Source organism: Eumetopias jubatus, unplaced genomic scaffold (genome assembly GCF_037043125.1).
Source record: "Eumetopias jubatus isolate StellerSeaLion01/CBP00866 unplaced genomic scaffold, mEumJub1_p1.0 scaffold_10, whole genome shotgun sequence".
In the NCBI taxonomy this organism is placed as follows: Eukaryota; Metazoa; Chordata; class Mammalia; order Carnivora; family Otariidae; genus Eumetopias; species Eumetopias jubatus.
Genome location: NW_028274816.1, coordinates 65,156,651 through 65,181,559, shown reverse-complemented (window position 1 = coordinate 65,181,559; position 24,909 = coordinate 65,156,651). Strand labels below are relative to the sequence as shown.

Below are 24,909 nucleotides of genomic sequence, written 5' to 3'. Positions count from 1 at the left end.
AAAAGACAAGAACCATATGATCCTCTCATACCTCAACATCATAAAAGCCATCTATGAGAAGCCCACAGTGAATATCATTCTCAATGGGGAAAAACTGAGAGCTTTTCCCCAAGGTCAGGAACATGACAGGGATGTCCACTTTCACCACTATTGTTTGGCGTAGTACTAGAAGTCCTAGCCTCAGCAATCAGACAACAAAAAGAAATAAAAGGCATCTGAAATGAATAAAGAAGATGTGGTGTATATGTATACACACACACACACACACACACACACACACACACACACACAATGGAATATTATGCAGCCATCAAAAGGAATGAAATCTTGCCATTTGCAACGACGTGGATGAAACTGGAGGGTATTATGCTAGCGAAATAAGTCAATCAGAGAAAGACATGTATCATATGACCTCACTGATATGAGGAACTCTTAATCTCAGGAAACAAACTGAGGGTTGCTGGAGTGGTGGGGGGTGGGAGGGATGGGGTGGCTGGGTGATAGACATTGGGGAGGGTATGTGCTATGGTGAGCGCTGTGAATTGTGCAAGACTGTTGAATCACAGATCTGTACCTCTGAAACAAATAATACATTACATGTTTAAAAAAAGAAGAAGAAGATAGTAGGAAGGGAAAAATGAAGCAGGGGAGATCAGAGGGGGAGACGAACCAGGAGAGACTATGGACTCTGAGAAACAAACTGAGGGTTCTAGAGGGGAGGGGGTGGGGGGATGGGTTAGCCTGGTGATGGGTATTAAAGAAGGCACGTTCTGCGTGGAGCACTGGGTGTTATGCACAAACAATGAATCATGGAACACTACATCAAAAACTAATGATGTAATGTATGGTGATTAACATAACATAATAAAATTTTAAAAAAAGAAATAAAAGGGGGCGCCTGGGTGGCTCAGTTGGTTAAGCGACTGCCTTCGGCTCAGGTCATGATCCTGGAGTCCCGGGATCGAGTCCCGCATCGGGCTCCCTGCTTGGCAGGGAGTCTGCTTCTCCCTCTGACCCTCTTCCCTCTCGTGCTCTCTATCTCTCATTCTCTCTCTCTCAAATAAATAAATAAAATCTTAAAAAAAAAAAAGAAATAAAAGGCATCTGAATTGGCAAAGAAGAAGTCAAACTCTCTCTCTTCGCAGATGACATGATACTTTATGTAGGGAAACCTGACAAACACTGCCTCAGTCAGGTGACCAAAGTGAAAACAGACAGTGATAAGTGGCCTCCAGAACATGTTCCCTTGATATAAGGTGATGACAGAGCACTTTACCTCTTTGATCTGCTTTCACAAAACCCACAATCCCACATGAAAAATGACAAAAATTGTACCTTCAGGAAACTCAAGATAATTTGGAAATTATTATTGCACGAAAAAGCTGTCGAGTGATCCAGACTAAAGATACTGGAGATAGGTCCAAAGACAGGGGGGAGAAAAATAATAAGGAAATCAATATAAAAACACAGTCATAGAAACACACACACAGTGAATGTCAGAAGTCAGGATAAGTTTGCTTCCAGATACTCCAATGACAATTACTTATTCCATACTGCCATCAACAGTATGGAAACAGCTGAGGTGCCCAGGGTGAGGAGCCCGCAGTGCCCTGGTGTGGGTTGCTCAGAGAGCATGGGGCTGAACTGGAACCAGTCCCAGGCTCTGCCATTGCCTTCCGATCCCTCCTTCCCAGAACAGAGTTCTTCTCTGGAAGGGTGACCACTCATCACACAGTGAGCAAATGGCCAAGCCTCTCTGAGGACACAGTCTAGCCTGGGCTGGTCCCTCACAGTATTTGCTGTCCACAGGCACACACTTGGCAGCCTCACATGTGTCAATTAGAGACAAAGCTTTAACCCCAACCATGTGCCACAAATAAGGATTCAGCCTTTTGTGTCAGCCAAGTCCCTCCAGGGGGCCCAGCTCCTGGCTGACCCCACCCAGCCTCAATCAGAGCCAGGGGCTGATGCTCCTGGACCTGAATAGCATCCTGTGCCTACCCCAACCATTGTCAAAGCAGGAGATGGGCCAGGTGTGAAAGAAGGGGAAGCAAAGACGGACATAATGCACTGCTAGGGTTTTGTCCCCAATTCCTAGCAGAGCTAAAACTCTGACCCCCCCCCCAGCTCTGCCTCCTTTTATCCCACTGAGGACCGATGGCCTTGGCAAGTGAGTCACTGCCTTCCATGTCCCACCCAGGAAGCAGCAGGGTCACAAATGTCCAAAGAGTGGGGCTTTGAATCCTCAGCGCCTAGCCCTGTGGGAGAGCCCTTGCATAAGGAGCAGAGATCGTACCCTGGGCTCCCTCAGGAACCCTTCATATAAGGCTGCATCACACTGACATGGACCACCGGGATCCTCACCAGGAGCCAGGCATGGCTGTGACCGTCACCCAGGAAAAGTGGGGGCATTGGAGCTAGCCCAGAGGGCCCTGTACTGGGAGTTGATACTGAAGACCCTCTGGAGTCTGTGCCCACTGGGTGAAGCTGGGGTGAGGCAAGGAAACAGGAACTCTGTTCAGGTGAGCACAGACCTGGAGGAGAGTCTGTGTCATTCCTGGGCATTCTGAGCCCTGCCCCAGAGGCTCTGTGCTCCTCTCAGGGTTTCAGCAACCAGGAGAAACTTCAGGGTCTCCACGCAGAAAATCGGTGTTAGGTGTCAGACCCCTTGGAGTCCCAAAAAGAAAGGGAGGGAGTCTGCTCTGCCTTCCTTCTTTCAATGAGTCAGTGTTTCTGCAGTCTTTCCAGGCTCCAGGTCCTGGGATTCAGCAGTAAATGAAGGACTGAGAAGAGCCCTGTCTTCCCAGAGCCTGCAGGGGTGGTGGGCAGGTTGGTGGCGGCGGGGGGGGAATGTCGCATATCAAAGATGAATCTTGAGGGAACGCTTCCTGGAGGAGGTGACTTGAGCCAACAGGAAAGGTCTGTGCAGACAGCAGCAAGGTGGCCCTGTGGCCAGGTACAGAATGAGTGAAGAAACAACACAGAAGGAGACCAAGTTGGATCCAGAGCCACATGGTCATTGCAGTAGAGCCCAGCTGACTACTCCCGCACTCCACCCAGAGCTGAGCCTACCCAGCAGTTTCACGGCAGTTGCTCAGAGACACTCTTCCTCTGCCTGCAGTCCTCCCTTCTGCTCATCAGTAGTCACCTCCAGTCTCATTTTTACAGGGAAGCTCAGCAGTCCCCTCGGAGACACCTCTCTGCAGGTTCACTCATGTGAGCATGATGTACAGAGTGAGGAAGAGCCCAGAACCAGGCCATACAAGTGGACAGTGCCTTTGGGCCACAGGGAATTGGCCCCTGCTCTTGAAGGGTTGACACATGATACCAAGAGGCAGGAGGGAGCCAGGGCATCAGGGGAGGGGAAGGTGGCGGAAAGGGCCAGGAGGCAACCCAGGGATGTTGTGTGCTGGGACACTCAGGTGACATCTGGCCACAGATATGGGTACTCACACTCCCAGCAGAATGAACTGGGGTCCAGCCCTGGGAAGGTCAGGGAGGGCGTGAGGTAAGTCTGGCCAGGACGGACACCACAGAGGCATCTTTAGGGTGTAAGTGGTGAGTAACACTCAAACTGTCCATGTGATTGGTGACAGGGCTGACACCAGGGATGCCACTAAACAGCCATGGCTTCCCCATATACAAGGTTCTTCATGCCCTCACTGGAGTCGATCTCCTGACTGGAGCCCAGGGAGGGGCTGTGGCTGGAGGAGGCAGCTATCCGTAGGATCCAGGTGAGCAGTGAGGGCACAAGCCAGTGCTCCTGAGGCCTGACCCCTCCAGCCAGGCTGGGCTTTCTTTCCGTTTTGTGATGACACAGAGCTGGCTCCTTCCAGGTCAGATTAGGTTAGTTTACTGTCTATTTCACTCACTGGAATATCCGGAGATGAAGAGGTCATCAGTTAGGGCGCCTGGGTGGCTCAGTCAGTGAAGCGTCTGCCTTTGGCTCAGGTCATGATCCCAGGGTCCTGGGACTGAGCCCCACATCGGGCTCCCTGCTCACCAGGGAGACTGCTTCTCCCTCTGCCTGCCGCTCCCCCTGCTTGTGCTCATTCTCCCCCCACACACAAATAAATAAATAAAATCTCTTTAAAAAAAGAGAGAGAGAGAGAGAGACCATCTGTTTTATCCACCACTTACGGCATGTAGAAAACACTAGCCAGGGGCGCGTGGGTGGCTTAGTCATTAAGCGTCTGCCTTCGGCTCGGTTCATGATCCTGGGGTCCTGGGATCGAGTCCCGCATCGGGCTCCGTGCTCGGCGGGAGGCCCGCTTCTCCCTCTCCCACTCCCCCTGCTTGTGTTCCTGCTCTCACTGTCTCTCCGTCAAAATAAATAAATAAATAAATACATACATACATACATACATACATACATACATACATACATAAATAAATAAAATCTTAAAAAAAGAAAAGAAAAGACTAGCCCCCCGGGCCGTCTTCCCTTCCATCGTGGGGCGCCCCCGGCACCAGGGCGTGATGGTGGGCATGGGCCAGAAGGACTCCTACGTGGGTGACGAGGCCCAGAGCAAGCGGGGCATCCTGACCCTCAAGTACCCCATCGAGCACGGTATCGTCACCAACTGGGACGACATGGAGAAGATCTGGCACCACACCTTCTACAACGAGCTGCGCGTGGCCCCCAAGGAGCACCCCGTGCTGCTGACCGAGGCCCCCCTGAACCCCAAGGCCAACCGTGAGAAGATGACCCAGATCATGTTTGAGACCTTCAACACCCCGGCCATGTACGTGGCCATCCAGGCCGTGCTGTCCCTGTACGCCTCTGGCCGTACCACTGGCATCGTGATGGACTCCGGGGACGGGGTCACCCACACTGTGCCCATCTACGAGGGGTACGCGCTGCCCCACGCCATCCTGCGTCTGGACCTGGCTGGCCGGGACCTGACGGACTACCTCATGAAGATCCTCACGGAGCGTGGCTACAGCTTCACCACCACCGCCGAGCGGGAAATCGTGCGTGACATCAAGGAGAAGCTGTGCTACGTGGCCCTGGACTTCGAGCAGGAGATGGCCACTGCGGCCTCCTCCTCCTCCCTGGAGAAGAGCTACGAGCTGCCCGACGGGCAGGTCATCACCATCGGCAACGAGCGGTTCCGTTGCCCGGAGGCGCTCTTCCAGCCTTCCTTCCTGGGCATGGAATCCTGTGGCATCCACGAAACTACCTTCAACTCCATCATGAAGTGTGACGTCGACATCCGCAAGGACCTCTACGCCAACACGGTGCTGTCCGGGGGGACCACCATGTACCCCGGCATTGCCGACAGGATGCAGAAGGAGATCACCGCCCTGGCGCCCAGCACAATGAAGATCAAGATCATCGCCCCCCCGGAGCGCAAGTACTCTGTGTGGATCGGAGGCTCCATTCTGGCCTCTCTGTCCACCTTCCAGCAGATGTGGATCAGCAAGCAGGAGTACGACGAGTCCGGCCCCTCCATCGTCCACCGCAAATGCTTCTAGGCGGACTGTTACTTTAGTCGCGTTACACCCTTTCTTGACAAAACCTAACTTGCGCAGAAAACGAGTTGAGATTGGCATGGCTTTATTTGGTTTTTTAATTGTTTTTTTGTTTTTGGATTTTTTTTGGGTTTTTTTTTGTTTTTTTGTTTTTTTGGTTTTTTTTGGCGCTTGACTCAGGATTTAAAAACTGGAACGGTGAAGGTGACAGCAGTTTTGTTTTTTTTTTTAATAGTCATTCCAAATATTGTGAGATGCATTGTTACAGGAAGTCCCTTGCCTTCCCAAAAGCCACTCCATTTCTCCCTGAGGAGAAGGGCCAGTCCTCGCCCAAGTCCACACAGGGGAGGGTGATAGAATTGCTTTTGTGTAAATTATGTAGTCCAAAATTTTTTTAATCTTCGCCTTAATACTTGTTCTTTTTGTTTTATTTTGAATGGTCTGCCATCATGGCCCCCCTTTTTTTTGTCCCCTCCAATTTAAGATTTATGAAGGCTTTTGGTCTCCCTGGGAGAGGGGTTGAGGCACAGAGGCAGCCGGGGCTTTCCTGTACACTGACTTGAGACCAGTTCAATAAAGTGCACACCTTAAAAAAAAAAAAAAAAAAAAAGGGCCAAACAAATCAGCATTAGAATACCTCCGGGCAGAACCTTCCTCTAGACAAATTGCTAGGGGAGAGGCTATAGCCCGGATCTGAAGGAGACCTTGGGGTCATCATAGGAGAACATGGGCAGCCTGTGGAGTGAGTCCTGCAGCTGGTGGGGCCAGAGTATGGAGACTCGGTGGGCGCTCTGGAAACCCAGATGCTAACCTCCCTCCCTCCCACATGTCAGCAGCCACAGCCTCTGTTGGGCCTTCTCACAACTCTGGCAGCCCAGGACCCTCCCCTACACCAGCCAGGTCCTACCAGGTTCACCTGGATCCCTCACACCCTGTATTCTAGGCTACACTGCCCTTCTTGCCCTTCTTTCAGTGGACTCAGGATCTTCTCCACTCCAAGAACTTTGTGTGGTTACCACCACACACACATGTACTTTCACACACACACACACAAAAATAACACTCACTTGCTCACACAATCCTCCTTCCATGTCATCATAAACATCACTTCCCAAGAGAAGTATCCTCTGACCCTAACTATAACCTTCTCTCTCATAGGAGCTCGTAGCACTAAAATCATTATGCACAAAATTATAGACTCTCATCTTTTCTATGTCTAAAGCAGTCTCAACAGAGCTTTGTAAATTTTGTTTCTTCAAAGAGCCAAGTTTTGCCTTTGTTAATCCTCTAAGTTTTTTCCTGTTTTATTAATTCTTCATGCTTATTACTCTTTTCTTTCTACTTTTTAAGAAAGATTTTATTTATTTATTTGACAGAGAGAGACACAGTGAGAGAGGGAAAATAAGCAGGGGGAGTGGGAGAGGCAGAAGCAGGCTTCCCACAGAGCTGGGAACCCGAAGCGGGGCTCGATCCCAGGACCCTGGGACCATGACCTGAGCCGAAGGCAGACGCTTAACGACTGAGCCACCCAGGCGCCCTGTCTTTCTGCTTTAATTTGGTTTAATTTTCTCATCCCTTACTAACTTCTTGAGTTGGATTTATTTTCCTGTGGCTGAACTCCAATTGGTAGGGGCATATTTATTTTGTATTACATATGCTTTCTCTGGTTCCCACACACAATCGAATTACAGCGAATATTTTATTTTTTAAGTTTTTTAAATTCCATTTAGTTAACATACAGTGTAAGATTAATCTCAGGTGTATAATGTAGTGACTCAATACATAGGGTGATGGAATGAATAAAAAAAGCAAGACCCATCTATACGCTACCTAAAGAGACTATGCAGATTGAAAACAAAGTGATGGAAGGGGTGCCTGGGTGGCTCAGTTGGTTAAGTGTCTGCCTTTAGCTCAGGTCATGATCTTGGGGTCCTGGGATCAAGCCCCATGTTAGGCTCCCTGCCCAGTGGGGAGTCTGCTTCTCCCTCTGCCTGTTTGCATTCCCACCAACAGTGCAAGAGGGTTCCCCTCTCTCAACATCCTCACCAACACTTGTTTCTCATGTTCTATTATTTTAGCTATTTTGACAGGTGTGAGGTGATATCTCATTGTGGTTCCTATTTGCATTTCCCTGATGATCAGTGATGTTGAGCATCTTTTCATGTGTCTGTTGGCCATCCATATGCCTTCTTTAGAGAAATGTCTCTTCATGTCTTCTGCTCATTTTCAATTGGATGATTAGAGGGGTTTTTTTGGTGTTGAGTTGTGTAAGTTCTTTATGTATTTTGGATATTATCAGATACGTCATTTGCAAATATCATTTCCCATTCAGTAGGGTGTCTTTTAGTTTTGTTGATTGTTTCCTTCACTGTGCAGAAGCTTTTTATTTTGCTATAGTCCCAGTAGTTTATTTTTGCTTTTGTTCCCCTTGCCTCAGGAGACATAGCTAGAAAAATGTTGTTATGGCTGATATCAGAGAAATTACTGCCTGTGCTCTCTTCTAGAATTTTTATGGTTTCAGGTCCCATGTTTAGGTCTTTAGTCCATTTTGAGTTTATTTTTGTGTATGGTGTAAGAAAATCCAGCTTCACTCCTTTGCATGTAGCTGTTCAGTTTTCCCATCATTTGTTGAAGAGACTCTCTCCTCCCCATTGCATATTCTTGCCTCCTTTGTTGAAGATTAATTGACCATATAATTGTGGGTTTATTTCTAGGCTCTCTATTCTGTTCCATTGATCCATGTGTCTATCTCTGTACCAATACCACACTCTTTTGATTAGTACAGCTTTGTAGTATATCTTGAATTCTGGAATTGTGATACCTCCAGTTTTATTCTTCTTTTTCTTTTTTTTTTAATTATTATTAGTTTCAGAGGTAGAGGTCAGTGATTCATAGTCTTATATAATACCCAGTGTTCATTACATCACGTGCCCTCCTTAATGGCCATCACCCAGTTACCCCATCCCCCCACCCTCATCCCCTCCAGCAACCCTCAGTTTGTTTCCTATGAGTTTGAGCCCCGCGTTGGCTGTAGATTACTTAAAAATAAAATCTTAAAAAAAAAAAAGTCTCTTATGCTTTGTCTCCCTCTCTGATTTCATCTTGTTTTATATTTCCTCTCTTCCCCTATGATCCTCTGCCTTGTTTCTCAAATTCCACATATGAGTGAGATCATATGACAATTGTCTGTGTCTGATTGACTTATTTCACTTAGCATTACACCCTCTAGTTCCATCCATGTCATTGCAAATGGCAAGATTTCATATACATCTTCTCTATCCATTCATCTGTCGAAGGGTTCTTTCCATAGTTTGGCTATTGTGGACATTGCTGCTTTATAAACATTGGAGTGCAGGTGCCCCTTCAGATCACTACCCTTTTATCGTTGGGGTGAATACCCAGTAGTGCAATTGCTGGGTCATTGGGTAGTTCTATTTTCAACTGTTTGAGGAACCTCCATACTGTTTTCCAGAGTGGCTGCACCAGCTTGCATTCCCACCAACAGTGTAGGAGGTTTCCCCTTTCTCCGCATCCCCGCCAACATCTGTCATTTCCTGACTTGTTCATTTTAGCCATTCCGACTGGTGTGAGGTGGTATCTCATTGAGGTTTTGATTTGTATTTCCCTGATGCCGAGTGATGTTGAGCACTTTTTCATGTGTCTGTTGGCCATTTGGATGTCCTTTGGAGAAATTTCTGTTCATGCCTTCTGCCCATTTCTTGATTGGATTATTTGTTGTTTGGGTGTTGAGTCTGATAAGTTCTTTATAGATCTTGAATACTAGTGCTTTATCTGATAAGACATCTGCAAATATCTTCTCCCATTTTATCAGTTGTCTTTTGGTTTTGTTGACTGTTTCCTTTGCTGTGCAAAAGCTTTTTATCTTGATGAAGTCCCAATAGTTCATTTTTGCCTTTGTTTCCCTTGCCTTTGGAGATGTGCCTAGCAAGAAGTTGCTGTGGCTAAGGTCACAGAGGTGCTGCCTGTGTTCTCCTCAAGGATTTTGATGGATTCCTGTCTCACATTCAGGTCTTTCATCCATTTTGAGTCTATTTGTGTATGGTGTAAGGAAATGGTCCAGTTTCATTCTTCTGCATGTGGCTTGTTCTTTTTCTAGATTGCTTTAGCTATTTGGGATCTTTTGTGGCTCCATACAACATTCAGGATTATTTGTTCTAGTTCTGTGAAAAATGTTGTTGGATTTTGATAAGGATTGAATTAAATCTTTTACTTGGGTAGTATGGACATTTTAACAGTATTTGTTCTCCTGATACATGAGCACAGAATATCTTTCCATTTGTTTGTCTCATCTTCGTGCTTTATAGTTTTCAGACTACACGTCTTTCACTTCTTTAAGTTTATTCCTAGGTATGTTATTATTTTTAAAGTAATTGTAAATGGGACTGTTTTAATTTCTCTTTCTGCATTTTCATTATCAGTGTATAGAAATGCAACAAGTTTCAGTATATTGATTTTGTATCGTGCAGCCTTTATGGAATTCATTTATCAGTTCTAGTAGTTTTTTGGTGGAGTCTTTAGGGTTTTCTATATATAGTATCATGTCATTTGCAAATAATGAAAGTTTTACTTCTTCCTTATCAGTTTGGATACCTTTTATTTCTTTTTCTTTTCTGATTGCTAGGACTTCCAGTACTGTATTGGCTAAAAGTGATGATGGACATCCTTGACTTGTTCCTGATGTTAGGGGAAAGGTTCTCAGTTTTTCACCATTGAGTATATTAGCTGTGGGGTTTTTCATATATGGCCTTTATTATGTTGAGTATGTTATTACATTCCTTCTCAACCTACTTTGTTGAGGGTTTTTTTTTAAATCATGAATGGATGTTGTGCTTTGTCAAATGCTTTTTCTGCACCTATTGATATGATCAAATGGTTTTTATCCTTTCTCTTGATATGATGTGTCATGTTAATTGATTTGCAAATATTGAATTACTCTTGCATCCCAGGAATAAATCCCTCTTGACAATGGTGAATGATTTAAGGTATTGTTGGGTTTGGTTCGCTAATATTTTGAGGATTTTTGCATCTATGTTCATCAGAGATATTGGTCTGCTGTTCTCTCCCTCTGTAGTGTCTTTAACTGGCTTTGGTACCAGAGTAATTCTGGCCTTGTAGAATGAATTTGGAAGCTTTCCTTCCTCTCCTATTTTTTGAAGTACTTTGAGAATAATAGGTATTAACTCTTCTTTAAACGTTTGGTAGACCTCACCTGTGAAGCCATCTGGTCCTGGAATTTTGTTTGTTGAGAGTTTTTTTTTTTATTATTATTATTATTGCTATTACTGATTCAATTTCTTGCTGGTAATAAGTCTGTTTGAATTTTCTACTTCCTCATTCAGTTTTGGGAGGTTATGTTTCTAGAAATTTATCCATTTCTTCTAGGTTGTCCAATTTGTTGGCATATAATTTTTCATAATATTCTTTTATAATCCTTTGTATTTCTGTGGTGTTGGTTGCTATTTCTCCTCTTTCTGATTTTGTTTATTTGAGACCCCCCCCTTTCTTTGGATGAGTCTGGCTAGAGGTTTATCAATTTTTTTTATCTTTTCAAAGAAACAGCTCCTGGTTTAATTGATCTGTTCTATTCTTTTTTAGTTTCTATTTCATTTATTTCTGCTCTAATCTTTATTATTTCCTTCCTTCTACCATATTGGGGTTTTGTTTGTTATTCTTTTTCTTGCTTCTTTAGGTGTAAGGTTAGGTTGTTTATTTGAGATTTTTTTCTTGCTTCTTGAGGTAGGCCTGTATTGCTGTAAAATTCCCTCTTAGGACAGCTCTACTGCATCCCAAAGATTGGAGACTGTTGTGTTTTCATTTTCATTTGTCCTCATATATTTTTTTATTTCCTCTTTGATTTCTTGATTGACCCATTCATTGTTTAGTACATGTTACTTAAGTTCCATGTATTTGTGCTCTTCCCGGATTTTTTCTTGTGGTTGTTTTCCAGTTTCATAGTGTTGTGATCGGAAAAGATGCATGGTATGACTTCAGTCTTTTTTATTTTGTTGGGACTTGTTTTGAGGCCTAACATGTGATCTATTCTGGAGAGTGTTCCATGTGCACTTGAAACAATTGTGTATTCCACTGTTTCAGGATGCAATGTCCTGAATATATGTTAGATCCATATGTTAGATCCGTATCTATGTATCAAAGCCACTGTTCTCTTGTCGATTTTGTTTGTATGATCTATCCATTGCTGTAAGTGGGGTGTTAAAATCACCTACTATTATTGTATTACTATTGCTTACTTCCTTTATGTTTGTTATTAGCTGCTTTATGTATCTGGGTGCTCCCATGTTGGGTGCATAAATATTTGCAATTGTTACATATTTTTTTTAAAAATATTATATTTATTTATTTGAGAGAGAGAGACACAGTGAGAGAGGGAACACAAGCAAGGGGAGTGGGAGCGGGAGAGGGAGAAGCAGGCTTCCCACTGAGCAAGGAGCCCAATGCAGGGCTCGATCCCAGGACCCTAGGATCATGACCTGAGCCAAAGGCAGATGCTTAACAACTGAGCCACCCAGGCACCCCTGCAATTATATATTCTTGTTGGACTGTTCCCTTTATGATTATATAGTGCCCTTCTTTGTCTCACGTTAGTCTTTTTTTTTTTTAAGGAACTTAGAGGTGTGTTTATTTTTTTAGAACTTCCAGAATTATCTCCACTTGATAAAAAGAGAATTAGAAGGAATCATGCAGTTCTATCTTAAGAAGTAATCCCAGCTGTGCTACTTTATTTATAGTATCATTGGCCCCTTCAGTCACTAACCTGGTATTAAGTAAGTTAAGGAAGTGCCTATTCTTTTTTGTGTGTGTGTGTTATGTTAGTCACCATACAACACATTAGTTTTTTATGTAGTGATCCACGATTCATTGTTTTCATATAACACCCAGTGCTCCATGCTGTATGTGCCCTCCTTAATACCCATCACCAGGCTAACCAATCCCCCCTCCCCCCTCCCCTCTAAAACCCTCAGATTGTTTCTCAGAGTCCATAGTCTCTCATGGTTCATCTCTCCCCCCGATTTCCCCCCCAACTTTTCCCTTCCTTCTCCTGATGTCCTCCCTGCTATTCCTTATGTTCCACAAATAAGTGAAACCATATGATAATTGACTTTCTCTGCTTGACTTATTCTACTTAGCATAATCTCCTCCAGTCCCATCCATGTTGATGTAAAAGTTGGGTATTCATCCTGTCTGATGGCTGAGTCATATTCCATTGTATATATGGACCACACCTTCTTTATCCATTCATCTGTTGAAGGGCATCTCAGCTCTTTCCACACTTTGGCTATTGTGGACATTGCTGCTATGAACATTGGGGTGCCATATGGCCCTTCTTTTCACTACATCTGTGTCTTTGGGGTAAATACCCACTACTGCAATTGCTGGGTCATAGGGTAGCTCTATTTTTAATTTTTTTAAAGATTTTATTTATTTATTTGACAGAGAGAGACACAGCGAGGGAGGGTACACAAGCAGGGGGAGTGGGAGAGGGAGAAGCAGGCTTCCCGCTGAGCAGGTAGCCCGATGCGGGGCTCGATCCCAGGACCCTGGGATCGTGACCTGAGCCGAAGGCAGACGCTTAATGACTGAGCCACCCAGGCGCCCCTCTATTTTTAATTCTTTGAGGCACCTCCACACTGTTTTCCAAAGTGGCTGTACCAACCTGCATTCCCACCAACAGTGTAAGAGGGTTCCCCTTTCTCCACAGCCTCTCCAACATTTGTTGTTTCTTGCTTTGTCAATTTTTGCCATTCTAACTGGTGTAAGGTGGTATCTCAGTTATGGTTTTGATTTGAATTTCCCTGATGGGTTAATGATGATGAACATTTTTTCATGTGTCTGTTAGCCATTTGTATGTCTTCTTTGGAGAAGTGTCTGTTCATGTCTTCTGCCCATTTTCTGAGTTGATTATTTGTTTTTTGGGTGTTGAGTTTGAGAAGTTCTTTATAGATCTTGGATACCAGCTTTTTATCCGTAGTGTCATTTGCAAATATCTTCTCCCATTCTGTGGGTTGCCTCTTTGTTTTGTGGACTATTTCCTTTGCTGTGCAGAAGCTTTTTATCTTGATGAAGTCCCAAAAGTTCATTTTTGCTTTTGTTTCACTAGGCTTTGGAGATGTATCTTGAAAGAAGTTGCTTTGGCCGATGTCAAAGAGGTTACTGCCTATGTTCTCCTCTAGGATTTTGATAGATTCCTGTCTCACATTGAGGTCTTTCATCCATTTTGAGTTTATCTTTGTGTATGGTGTTAGAGAATGGTCGAGTTTCATTTTTCTGCATGTGGCTGTCCAATTTTCCCAGCACCACTTATTGAAGAGACTACAGTCTTTTTTTTTTTTAAGTCTATTTTGTCTAGGGGTGCTTGGGTGGCTCAGTGGGTTAAGTGCCAACTCTTGATTTTAGCTCAGGTCTTGATCTCAGGGTCATGAGTTCAAGGCCCACATTGGGACCTACTTTACCAATAAATAAATAAATAAATAAATAAATAAATAAATAAATGTCTTTTTTTGTCCAATAGAAGTACTTTACCAATAAATAAATCTTTTTTGTCTGATAGAAGTATTGCTACCCCAGCTTTCTTTTTACTTCCATTTGCATGTTAAATGCTTTCCCATCGGGGCACCTGGGTGGCTCAGTCGTTAAGTGTCTGCCTTTGGCTCAGGTCATGATCCCAGGGTCCTGGGATTGAGTCCCACATCAGGCTCCCTCCTCAGTGGGAAGCCTGCTTCTCCCTCCCCCACTCCCCCTGCTTGTGCTTCTACTCTCGCTCTCTCTCTCTCTCTCTCTCTCTGTCAAATAAATAAAATATTTTTTAAAAAAATAAAAATAAAAAAATAAATGCTTTCCCATCCCTGCACTTCCTTTTTTTTTTTTAAAGATTTTATCTATCCATTTGAGAAAGAAAAAGAGCAGAGAGGTGGATTTTTTTGTATTTAAAATGTTCTTTTTTAATTTGTCGTTTAAAAACAAACTTGGAAGAAGCAAAATCCAAAACTTGCCCTTTGCCTCTTGCAACATAAATTATGTATAGTTCAGAATGATCGCCGATAAAAAAGCATGCCAAGGACAGGGCGCTGGGGGTGGAGGGAGAGAGGGCACTTTAAAAAAGGGAATCATTTCATCCGTTGTTACAAAGGACCAACCTTGCTGTACAGGATACACACAACACAAAATAAAGTCTTCACGGGATTCACACTTGTCAGCAATTTATTTTTTAAAAAGGGGGAGGGTCCTGGAGGTGAAGGGAGAAGACTATAAAAAGGAAAAACTCGAAATTGAATATGTACAAGTGTAAACCAACCCAAAATAAAAACATGGGGGGAGGGAGGCGGGGGGGGGGGGGTCGGGGAGAGGAGGGAATTCAGATGCAATTATACAGGCGGGGTACTTAAAAAAAAGAAAACCCAACAACCAAAATTCCAACCTTGTAGCTTGGGTCTGAGTTAGTTTATATAAAAATTAAAAACTGTATAAGGGGGGGCGCCTGGGTGGCAAAGTCGGTTAAGAGGCTGCCTTCGGCTCAGGTCATGATCCTGGGGTCCTGGGATCGAGCCCCATGTCCGGCTCCCTGCTCAGCAGAGAGCCTGCTTCTCCCTCTCCCTCTGCCTGCCACTCTACCTAATTGTGCTCTCTCTCTACCTCTCTGTCAAATAAATAAATAAAATCTTAAAAAAAAAAAAACTGTATAAGGTTTCTTCACTAAATTCTACAGGACTATCAGCTATCCAGCATATGCTTACAAAGTCTGCCCCATTGCCTTTTCCCAATCCCAGGGCCCAAGCCCCAACTAGAGCCTGACTCACAGGAGCCAATCTCCCCCTCCCTGTAACCTAGACCTTTTGCTTTTGGAAAAGGAATATCCAATGGCTTTGGGGGCAGCAGCCCAGTCTCCCCACTGTCTGGTTAACGATTTAATGTCATTTGCTCAGGGCACCTTGGTGGCAGTTAGATAAGCATCTAACTCGATTTCGGCTCAGGCCATGATCTCAGGCTCATGAGATGGAGCCTTGTGTTGGGCTGTGCGCTCATCGGGGATTCCGCTTAGGTTCTCTCTCTGTCTCTCTCTCTCCCTCTGCCCCTCCCAGTCGTGCTCTTTCTCTCAAATAAATAAGCAAATCTTAAAAAAAAAAAAAAGTCAGTCGCTCAACCAACTGAGCCACCCAGGCGCCCTGAATTTTACATTTTAATGGATCCATCTGCAAACCTCCATCTTGCATGCTTCCTCCAGTCAAAAATTCCAGGGAAAGAAAAGGTTTTCAGGTATAGTCTTATATTTGTTTGGGCTGATACAGCATTGTGCTCCATCAGGAACCCACTCTGGAAAACATATGGAGGTTCCTCAGAAAGTTAAAAATAGAGCTACCCTAAGATTCAGCAATTGCACTACTAGGTATTTACCCAAAGAATATAAAAATACCAATCCAAAGGGATACGTGCACCCTGATGTTTATTTTAGCATTATCTACAATAGCCAAATTATGGAAACCACCCAGATGTCCATGGACAGATGAATGGATAAAGAAGATTGGTATCTAGATACAACGTAATATTACTCAGCCATTAAAAAGAATGAAATCTCGGGGCACCTGGGTGGCTCAGTCATTAAGTGTCTGCCTTCGGTTCAGGTCATGATCCCAGGGTCCTGGGATCAAGCCCCGCATTGGGCTCCCTGCTCGGCGGAGAGCCTGCTTCTCCCTCTCCCACTCCCCCTGCTTGTGTTCCCTCTCTCGCTGTCTCTCTGTCAAATAAATAAAATCTTAAAAAAAAAAAAAAAGAATGAAATCTTGTCATTTGCAATGACATGGATGGAGCTAGAGAGTATTATGCTCAGTGAATTAAGCCAGTCAGAGAAAGACAAATACCATATGATTTCACTCATATGTGCAACTTAAGAAACAAAACAAATGAGCAAGGGACAAAAAAAGAGAGGCAATCCAAGAACCAGACTCTTAACCATAGAGAACAAACTGATGATTGGGGATTAAGAAGTGCACTTGTGATGAGCACCAGGCATTGTATGGAAGTACTGAATCACTATATTGTACACCTGAAATTAATAACTAATATTACACTGTATGTTAACTAACTGGAATTTATTATTTTTTTGAAGTTTAGATTTAGTTTTATCTAGGTCAAAGTGTCATGTTTAGTAAAGATGTTTATTGGCTTCCAATGTATTTTTAAGTTATGGCTTTTTTATTATTTAAATTTTAGGTAGTTAACATACAGTGCATTATTGGTTTCTGGAGTAGAATTCAGTGATTCAGGAGGATGGGGGACAAGGGTCAGAGGGAGAAGGAGAGAGAGAATCTTAAGCAGGCTCCACACTCCGCGCAGAGCCTGACATGGGGCTCGGTCTCATGACCCTGAGATCATGACCTGAGCAGAAATCAAGAGTTGGACACTCAACCGACTGAGACACTCAGGCACTCCTAACTAACTGGAATTTAAATAAAAATTTAAACAACCAACCAAACAAAAGAAAACCTTTGCCTGAGTTAGCATTTTCCAATCATTTCTTGGAATACCAACAGATATTTTTGAAAAGCGAGAAGGTAGAAGCCAAACACCAGGGATACCTGTGTGGCTCATTTGGTTAAGTATCGGCCTTCAGCTCAGGTCATCATCCAAGGGTCCTGGGATCAAGCCCCACGTCAGGCTCCCTGCTTAGTGGGGAGTCTGCTTCTCCCTCTCCCTCTGCTTCTATCTTGCTCTCTCTGTCCAATAAATAAAATCTTTAAAAAATAAAAATAATAAAATCTTTAAAAACAAAAAAATAACTAAAATAACAAATTTCTGTTCTTCATCACTTGGACAAAGTGCAGCCCCAAGGTCCATGTGCTGGTCCCCTCTACCAAGTCACAAAGTTCTGGATGTCTTGGTGGCCCTGCGCCACGCTGCCTGGGCTCTGGCTCAGATGTTGCTTCCTGGTCACAATCATTAAGCCACTCCACATGCCTTTCAACACACCATTTACCTCATTTGCAAAGTATCTTCCATTTCAGACTAGAGACTAGAAAGGGCCCCAAAGATGCAGATGTGGGGTGCCTGGGTGGCTCACTGGTTAAGCATCTGACTCTTGGTTTCAGTTCAGGTCATGATCTCAGGGCTGTGAGATTGAGCCTTGCATAGGGCTCCATGCTCAGTGGGAAGTCTGCTTCTCTCTCTCTCTCTCTCCCTCTGCCCCTCCCCTGGCTCACGTGCTCTCCCTCTAAAGTAAATAAAATCTTAAAAAAAAAAAAAAGATACAGAATATACCTAGCAGACATCTGGCCACATCCACAGCACCTGTGCTGGCCAGAGGCCTCTACTAGGCAAATTTGGTGGTACAACCCCGGTAGACCATGATGAATTTGAATTGTCCATCAGCCTGAGACTGCATGTCAATAAGGTCCACCTGGCACCAGCTCCTCGTCTCCACAAACATCAGTCTTCAACAACATACCTTTCTCCACAGGATGCAACTTAACACTGGCAGGGTTTGCATAGCTTCAAGCACAGGAGTATGGCTTCCTGCGCCACATTCTTGTTCTCTCTTCAGCTCTGCCAGCATCCTAGGCTTCCCTCCGTGCCCAATGCTAACATGGGCTCATGCAGCACATCCTAAATGTGATTTTTTTTTTTTTTAAGATTTATTTATCTGACAGAGAGAGACACAGCAAGAGAGGGAACACAAGCAGGGGGAGTGGGAGAGCGAGCAGCAGGCTTCCCGTGGAGCAGGGAGCCCGATGCGGGGCTCAATCCCAGGACCCTGGGACCATGACCTGAGCTGAAGGCAGACACTCAACGACTGAGCCACCCAGGCGCCCCTACATGTGATCATTTTTGACACAGTAGCAAAAGCTCGAGTTGCCTTCTGACAGGGGGACAACCCTCTTCCCCATTCCCAAGGCAAATGACAAATCACTTCAGTTGGCAGAGAAAGAGGGTAGATTCCTCTTTTCTGGTTTGGTAAGTTTCACTTGTTCGACTATCTCACTGTACTTATCACTCGAAATACATGGAATTGTCTTCTCTCTTTCTAGACAGTAAAAGGTTAAAACAGTGATAAAACTGTTGTTTGGCATCACACCCAAGATCCTCCCTGGATGCAGCTGGGAACTGTGACAAAGGTGAAGAGCTGTACTGGCTGGAAACTAGTGCAGGTACAGTTTTTGCCCAGGTCTCCCTGCCAGGGCAGCTGGGCACTCACTGACCAGCGGGCTTGGACTCCTAAATGGAGATGGGCCACATGCCCCATGGCCAACTAATAGCAAGTGACTCTTCCCTTATCTGATTAATGTCCCCAAGGGTGTTTAAAGTCAGTCTCTTATCTGACTCTGTTCTACATTAAGTGGTGCAGGCACCCAAATGGGAGAAGCTGACCAGCAACCCTGGGATCCCAAGATACACCCACGGTGGGTGTATGCACCCAGGAGAACTCAGAGCTGGCCCCAGCACTAGGGCAGAAGAGTTGCCTGCTCGGGTGCAACAGGTCCAGCCAGCAGGTAGTACTCATTTCCTGCGTGAGGTCAAGTCTGGGCATACCTCAGCCAGGTGTGTGCAGGTGTGTACAGAAGGGAGATGGGAGATGTGTGGGCATCTTGGCCCCATAGCAAAACCTTCAGGTCAAATTTAAACAATAACCAACCCCCTAAGCTAGCCCTCCCTCTCCCCCACTCCTATGGAAAGAGGATAGGCTCAGGTGAAGGCTCTCTGCAGCAGGAATCCATGGCTGGAAACAGACCACTCACCTGAAGGCCTATGTGTCCGGCAATAAGGCCAACCTGCTCCCCAAAATCCACATCCTTACCCAAACAGGTCACATCCCCGAAGGCTGCCTTCTGCAGGGCACTGGGTGGCCCCCAGCCTTCCCTCGTGGGATCCAGGGCCTTTCTCCAAATGTCACCCCTGTCTGGAATAAGCCGTGTCCACAGGGAGAAGTCAAAGGGGCATGGCAGAAGTCAAATGGAAACCAGTAAACAGAGGGGGTGCAAGGCAGAGAGAGCAGGGGAGGAGACGAGAAGAAAGGAAGAATTAGCATCCAGTTTTGGCCAAGAGAGACCTGCAGCCATGAGGATGCCCCTTGTTAGGGGCTGGGAGGCCTGGTGAGTATGCTGCCTCCCAAGCTCACCCACCATGGGTCGAAGTCTCTCCTCTCTCTCCCTAGCCAGTCAGCAGGGACACAACATCATTCCAGAGAACAGAACAGAGTGACAATTAGCACCCAAGGCCTAAACCTACTCTCCGTATCACTGGGTCTCTTTGGAGGCTCATCTGGGGTCAGCCTTTTCTGTCTGCAGGGCCTAAAGCCCAGCTGAGAGATGAGATGACCAGAAACCAAGCAAAACCCCTCTCCTGACTGAATGTCCACACAGCTCCAAGAGTCCCACACTAAACAGAGGGACAGCTCACAGGCACAGGAACACTGCTGGGCATGCTGCACAGTGAGCCGGGCTTTGTCAAGGGCCTCCATTAAGAAACTTGGTATGCTGGGCGCCTGGGTGGCTCAGATGGTTAAGCGTCTGCCTTCGGCTCAGGTCATGGTCCCAGGGTCCTGGGATTAAGCCCCGCATCGGGCTCCCTGCTCAGCGGGGAGCCTGCTTCTCCCTCTGCTTCTCTCTCTCTCTCTCTCTCTCTCTGTCTCTCATGAATAAATAAATAAAATCTTTAAAAAAAAAAAAAAGAAAGAAACTTGGTACACTTTCCTCCAAAGGGCCCAGGACACACACACACACACACACACACAACACACACAAATCACACTTGAGAATTCATCAAGGCTTTTAAAACCATGTATTTGAGAAGTTCACTTGGGATAATAAATTATTTGCTGATAAAAATCATTTGGGGAATTAATATAATGAAATGGAAAAATTCAGGCCATTGCAACTTCAACATGAACAAAGGGAGTCATGAGGAAGCCCTCTCCCCAACGGAGTCCTGTGTGCCTGGAGCTCCCAAGCCCCCGCCACCAGCACCACCACCACTACTTGGAGCCTCTCTTCTCCTTGAAAACCTCCCAATAGCAGCTGACTATGTTGTTTATGCCCCAGCAGACTCAGAGGCTGCGCTCCAGGTTGGGGTCATTGTCACTGAAGATCTGCAGGCCAGCATCACAGTATGCTAAAGCCATGGCCCAGTGTCTGGAGGTGAGCTGGGCAAGCCGTCCTCTCCCTCCTCTCCAGCTGCATGCCCCTGCTCCAGTTCCATCAGCTCCTCAATGGAGAGGCCCGCCCGGGGCTCTGCAGAAGCTCCACCACATCTGCCTCGGTCACCTCTCTAAAACCCACACCATGGGCCAATGCCAGGATGTCCTGCAGGATCTGCGGTAGAGTTGCTACGTGCAGCCTGTTGGCATCCTGCTGGATGCCCTCGAGCCACAGCTTCCTCCACCCCCCCATTTAGGGTAGCTGGCAAGACCTCCTCCCAGGACTCAGAGATGTTGTAGGCGGTGTCAAGAATGCTGTAGTCTCGCCAGAAGTCAAGGACCACCAACTGCTCGTCCCTGCCTCCCACCCTCAACGCCAACAGGCGGAAGACCGTCCGTGGGTAGCAGGCCTTGAACGTGGCAACAATGTCCTGGTTCATGGGCTGGACGAGGGCCATGGTTTTCTTGGGCAGGTACAGCACATGCACGTGGTCCGATAGGTCATCCAGGTTCCCAGGGTGGCCAGGGGCACTGTCCAGGATGAGCAGGGCTTTGTACGGGAGGCCGTACCGGGCACAGTCCCTCTCCACAGCTGGGCAGAAGTGCACAAACCACTCCTGGAGGATGCTCATGGTCACCCAGGCTTTCTTGTGTGAACGCCACACCATGGGCAGGTTGGGCCTGGAGCAGCCCTTGAGAGCATGCAGGTTCTCTGAGGGATACAGCAGCAGCGGCTTCAGCTTGAGGTCTCCAGCCGCACTGCCACCAAGCCGCAGCGTCAGGAGATCTCGGGCAGCTCTGCACCCCAGGGCTGACTTCTCCTCCAGGGAAAGGAGCATCCTGGCAGGCAGTCGCTTCCAGAAACGTCCAGTCCCATCCATGTTGAACACCAGCCGGGGTGTGTAGCCGCCCTCCTGGATCACTCTCCGCAGAAGGGCGGGGTACCTGCGCATGGCTGCCGCAGTTGTGCCCATAGCCTCGACACCCACCCCAAGACCAGGCAGGTTATGTCAGGCCTTGAACCGCGTGAACCACCCTCAGCTAGCCCCGAAGGTCTCCGATTGGGCACCCTCACCCTGCTCCCGCTTGAGGTCCTCAAACAGGCTGCGAGCCTTCTCCTGGATGAGGAAGACACTGATGGGCACATTGCGCTGGTTCTGGTCCTCGATCCACACACTTAGCAGCCGCTCCATGTTCTCCATCACCAGGCTGCGGCTGCACATCAATCTGGTGGCCGCCTGGGAACTCGCTCGGATCTTCTCCTTGTTGTCACAAATGGTAGCCACAGTGGAGGTGGACAGCCCCAACACCTTCCCAATTCTGCTAAGCTCTCCGGCTTCGAAGCACCACAACATCTCAAACTTCACCTGCAGGTTGATAGCCTTGTGGACCCCCCTCGGTGCTTTGGCACTGGCTTACACTGGGCGGCCTCTTCAGAGGGATCTTCTGGCCAGAAACGGAGGGGGAGGCTCTATCTGCATCCCTCTGTCCAGACACAGCTAAAGAATATGTGTTTTCCCGCCCTGTGCCTGCTGATTTCAATGCCGCTGCTGCCCCGGCCCTGACCTGCTGTAAAATGGGGAGAAAACCTTTATTGGTGGGAATGTAGACAGGCTTGGATAAACCTGTTAAAGACCGTTAATAAATCTCCCTCATTTGGCCACAGAGCTCACTTCCCACTGGATGAATTCTGGCCCCATGGACTAAATTAACTTCAGCCTCAGTAATGCGGCAAGCCTCTGAAATACACAACAAGCTGATGTCAGACCAAAGGCAGAAATCAGAAATTAACAGGTTGGAGGGGTGGTGTGCCTCAAAACATTGTGGCTGGGTACAGGAATTTATAACAACTGTTCATAAAACTGAACTCTGAGCTTTCAGGCCACCAAGGAGGAAAACAAGAAGCTGTCCAGTTACAAGAAACGCATTTTCATGGCTCTGAGCTTGCAGAGACCCTGAACAATGTAATTAAGGATATCAAAACTCACAGTTTTTGCTTTGTGTTGTTTTGTTTGTTTTGCTAGAGGTAAGAGCTGACCTTTGAACAACACGGAGTTAGGGGACCCCCCGCCAAGCAGTTGAAGATCCACTTATAACTTTTGACTATTAATAACTTACTGTTGACTGGAAGCTTTGCTGATAACATAAGCAGTCAATTAACACATACTTTGTATGTTATATGTATTATACACTGTATTTTTAAAATAAAGCTAAGAAAAAAAGAAAATGTTATTAAAAGCACAAAGAAAATACATTACAGGGGTGCCTGGGTGGCTCAGTCGTTAAGCATCTGCCTTCAGCTCAGGTCATGATCCCGGGGTCCTGGGATCGAGCCCCATATCAGGCTCCCTGCTCAGTGGGGAGCCTGCTTCTCCCCTCTGCCCCTCAGCCCGCTTGTTCTCTCTCTCACTCTCTCTCAAATATATAAATAAAATCTTAAAAAAAAAAGAAAAAAGAAAGAAAAGAAAATACATTACTGTATTATATTTATTAAAAAAAAAAAAATCCAGGGCGCCTGGGTGGCTCAGTCAGTTAAGTGTCTGCCTTCCGCTCAGGTCATGATCCCGGGGTCCTGGGATGAAGCCCCACATCGGGCTCCCTGCTCAGTGAGGAGTCTGCTTCTCCCTCTCCCTCTGACCCTGCTTGTATGGTCTCTCTCTCTGTCACTCTCTCTCTCAAATAAATAAAATCTTTAAAAAAAAATCCACATACAAGTGGACTCATGCAGTTCAAGCCCATGCTATTTAAGGGTCAACTGTACATGGACATGGTAAAAAAAAAAAAAATGCGGACAGGCTACTGCAGAACCAGGCAAGGGTCCTAGAGGCAGCCAGGGAAACCCACTTCCCCTGTATCCTTCCACAACAATGGAAGACGATGCACCCTGTTTCTTTCGGGAACAGCATCTCTCAGAGCTCAACTTTGTACTATTGATTTGTGACTGGAGTTTCACCGTGAAGCATCCTGGCTACTCCCTAAGAGTTCCCAGCATGCCACTGACTCACAGAAAACATCTGCTGAGCCCAGCTTGGGTAGATCTGGACAGGCCAACTCTAAGAGTCCCCACATTTTGCAGTCTCTCAGGAAGCTCCAGGAATGACAGTCGGGAGCAGGGAGGGCCAGGATGAGGCCCACTCACCTGACAGGAGACCCTAGCCATGCTCCTTGCCTGATCTGCCCTCCTTCCCATGTATGCTCAGTCAATGTCTATAAGCAACTCCCTCGGGGCGCCTGGGTGGCTCAGTCGTTAAGCGTCTGCCTCCGGCTCGGGTCATGATCCCGGGGTCCTGGGATCGAGCCCCGCATCGGGCTCCCTGCTCCACGGGAAGCCTGTTCTCCCCCTCTCCCACTCCCCCCGCTTGTGTTCCCTCGCTCTCACTGTGTCTCTGTAAAAAAAATAAAATCTTTTTAAAAAATTAAATAAATAAGCAACTCCCTCTCTCCTCCTGGGGAAGCCCCTGGGTTACCCGCTGGGACCACAAACACTCAAGTACCCTGTGACACAGAGGCAAGCTTTGGCCCCTATCTCATGGGGGAGAGCCATCCCTGGGGAGGCTATATAATGCCCAAGGACCAAAAGGCCTCCCCACATCAAGGTAAGCCTGACCAAGGAATGGGAGGCCAACTGTTTGCCACAAAACACCTCAGTTCCCTTCCCTGCCCAAAAGAGACAGCCACGCTAGGCTGCCATGAGGACTGAAGGTGAGACAACCCTCCACAGTGCTCAGCACCGAAGCCCGGGCTCCAGGGACATCTGTGTGCTGAAGGCTGGGCTGATCTAGAGGATCGGCAGGCCAGGAGGGCAGAGGAGAAGAGGGGCGACAGCTAGGACCGGGGTGTGTGTTCTGAGATGGGCAAGACAAATGACTCCCAAAGAGCCACTAAAAGGAAAGGGTTGAGCTGCTTGTGACACTGGAAGGGCCAATAAGAGATGAAGTGAAAGAGCAGGTGCAGAGCATAGGTGGGGCTTCCTTTGGAAGCATCTATATACCTACACACCTGCAGACATGTGTGTGCTGCATGTGCATATATAAAACGAGGGAGAGGGGACACACAGAGGCTAACAACGGCCGTCTCCAAAGAGGCGGACCAGCCGTGAGGCTTGAAATGTACATACTTCATAATACACATATATTACACTGTTAGATTTAAAATGTAACGGGAGGGTAACCTGCTACTGATCAGCATATTACTTTCTATCTCTGTGCATCAGAAACGACGACTAAATTAATAACAGAAAACCCACTTTGGAGAAGTGGTCCATAAGATGGGGA

At 46.4% G+C, this 24,909-nt stretch overlaps 2 protein-coding genes across 2 annotated transcripts; one reads left to right on the top strand and one right to left on the bottom strand.

The window, feature by feature from the left end:
- Nucleotides 1-4,430: 4,430 nt before the first annotated feature.
- On the top strand, nt 4,431-5,563 carry LOC114204019 (actin, cytoplasmic 2). Its single transcript, XM_028097253.2, has one exon. It carries the CDS (start codon nt 4,480-4,482, stop codon nt 5,476-5,478), a length of 999 nt encoding a protein of 332 aa, XP_027953054.2. The 5' UTR covers nt 4,431-4,479; the 3' UTR covers nt 5,479-5,563.
- Nucleotides 5,564-21,672: 16,109 nt separating this feature from the next.
- On the bottom strand, nt 21,673-21,990 carry LOC114200990 (putative CENPB DNA-binding domain-containing protein 1). Its single transcript, XM_028093386.2, has one exon. The coding sequence runs from the start codon at nt 21,988-21,990 to the stop codon at nt 21,673-21,675; it is 318 nt and encodes a 105-aa protein (XP_027949187.2).
- Between the last annotated feature and the right edge of the window lie 2,919 nt (nt 21,991-24,909).

Excerpts from the sequence above, each read along its gene's own strand:
- LOC114204019 (XM_028097253.2), top strand. The coding sequence starts at position 4,480 with ATGGTGGGCATGGGCCAGAAGGACTCCTACGTGGGTGACGAGGCCCAG.
- LOC114200990 (XM_028093386.2), bottom strand. The coding sequence starts at position 21,990 with ATGTTGTGGTGCTTCGAAGCCGGAGAGCTTAGCAGAATTGGGAAGGTG.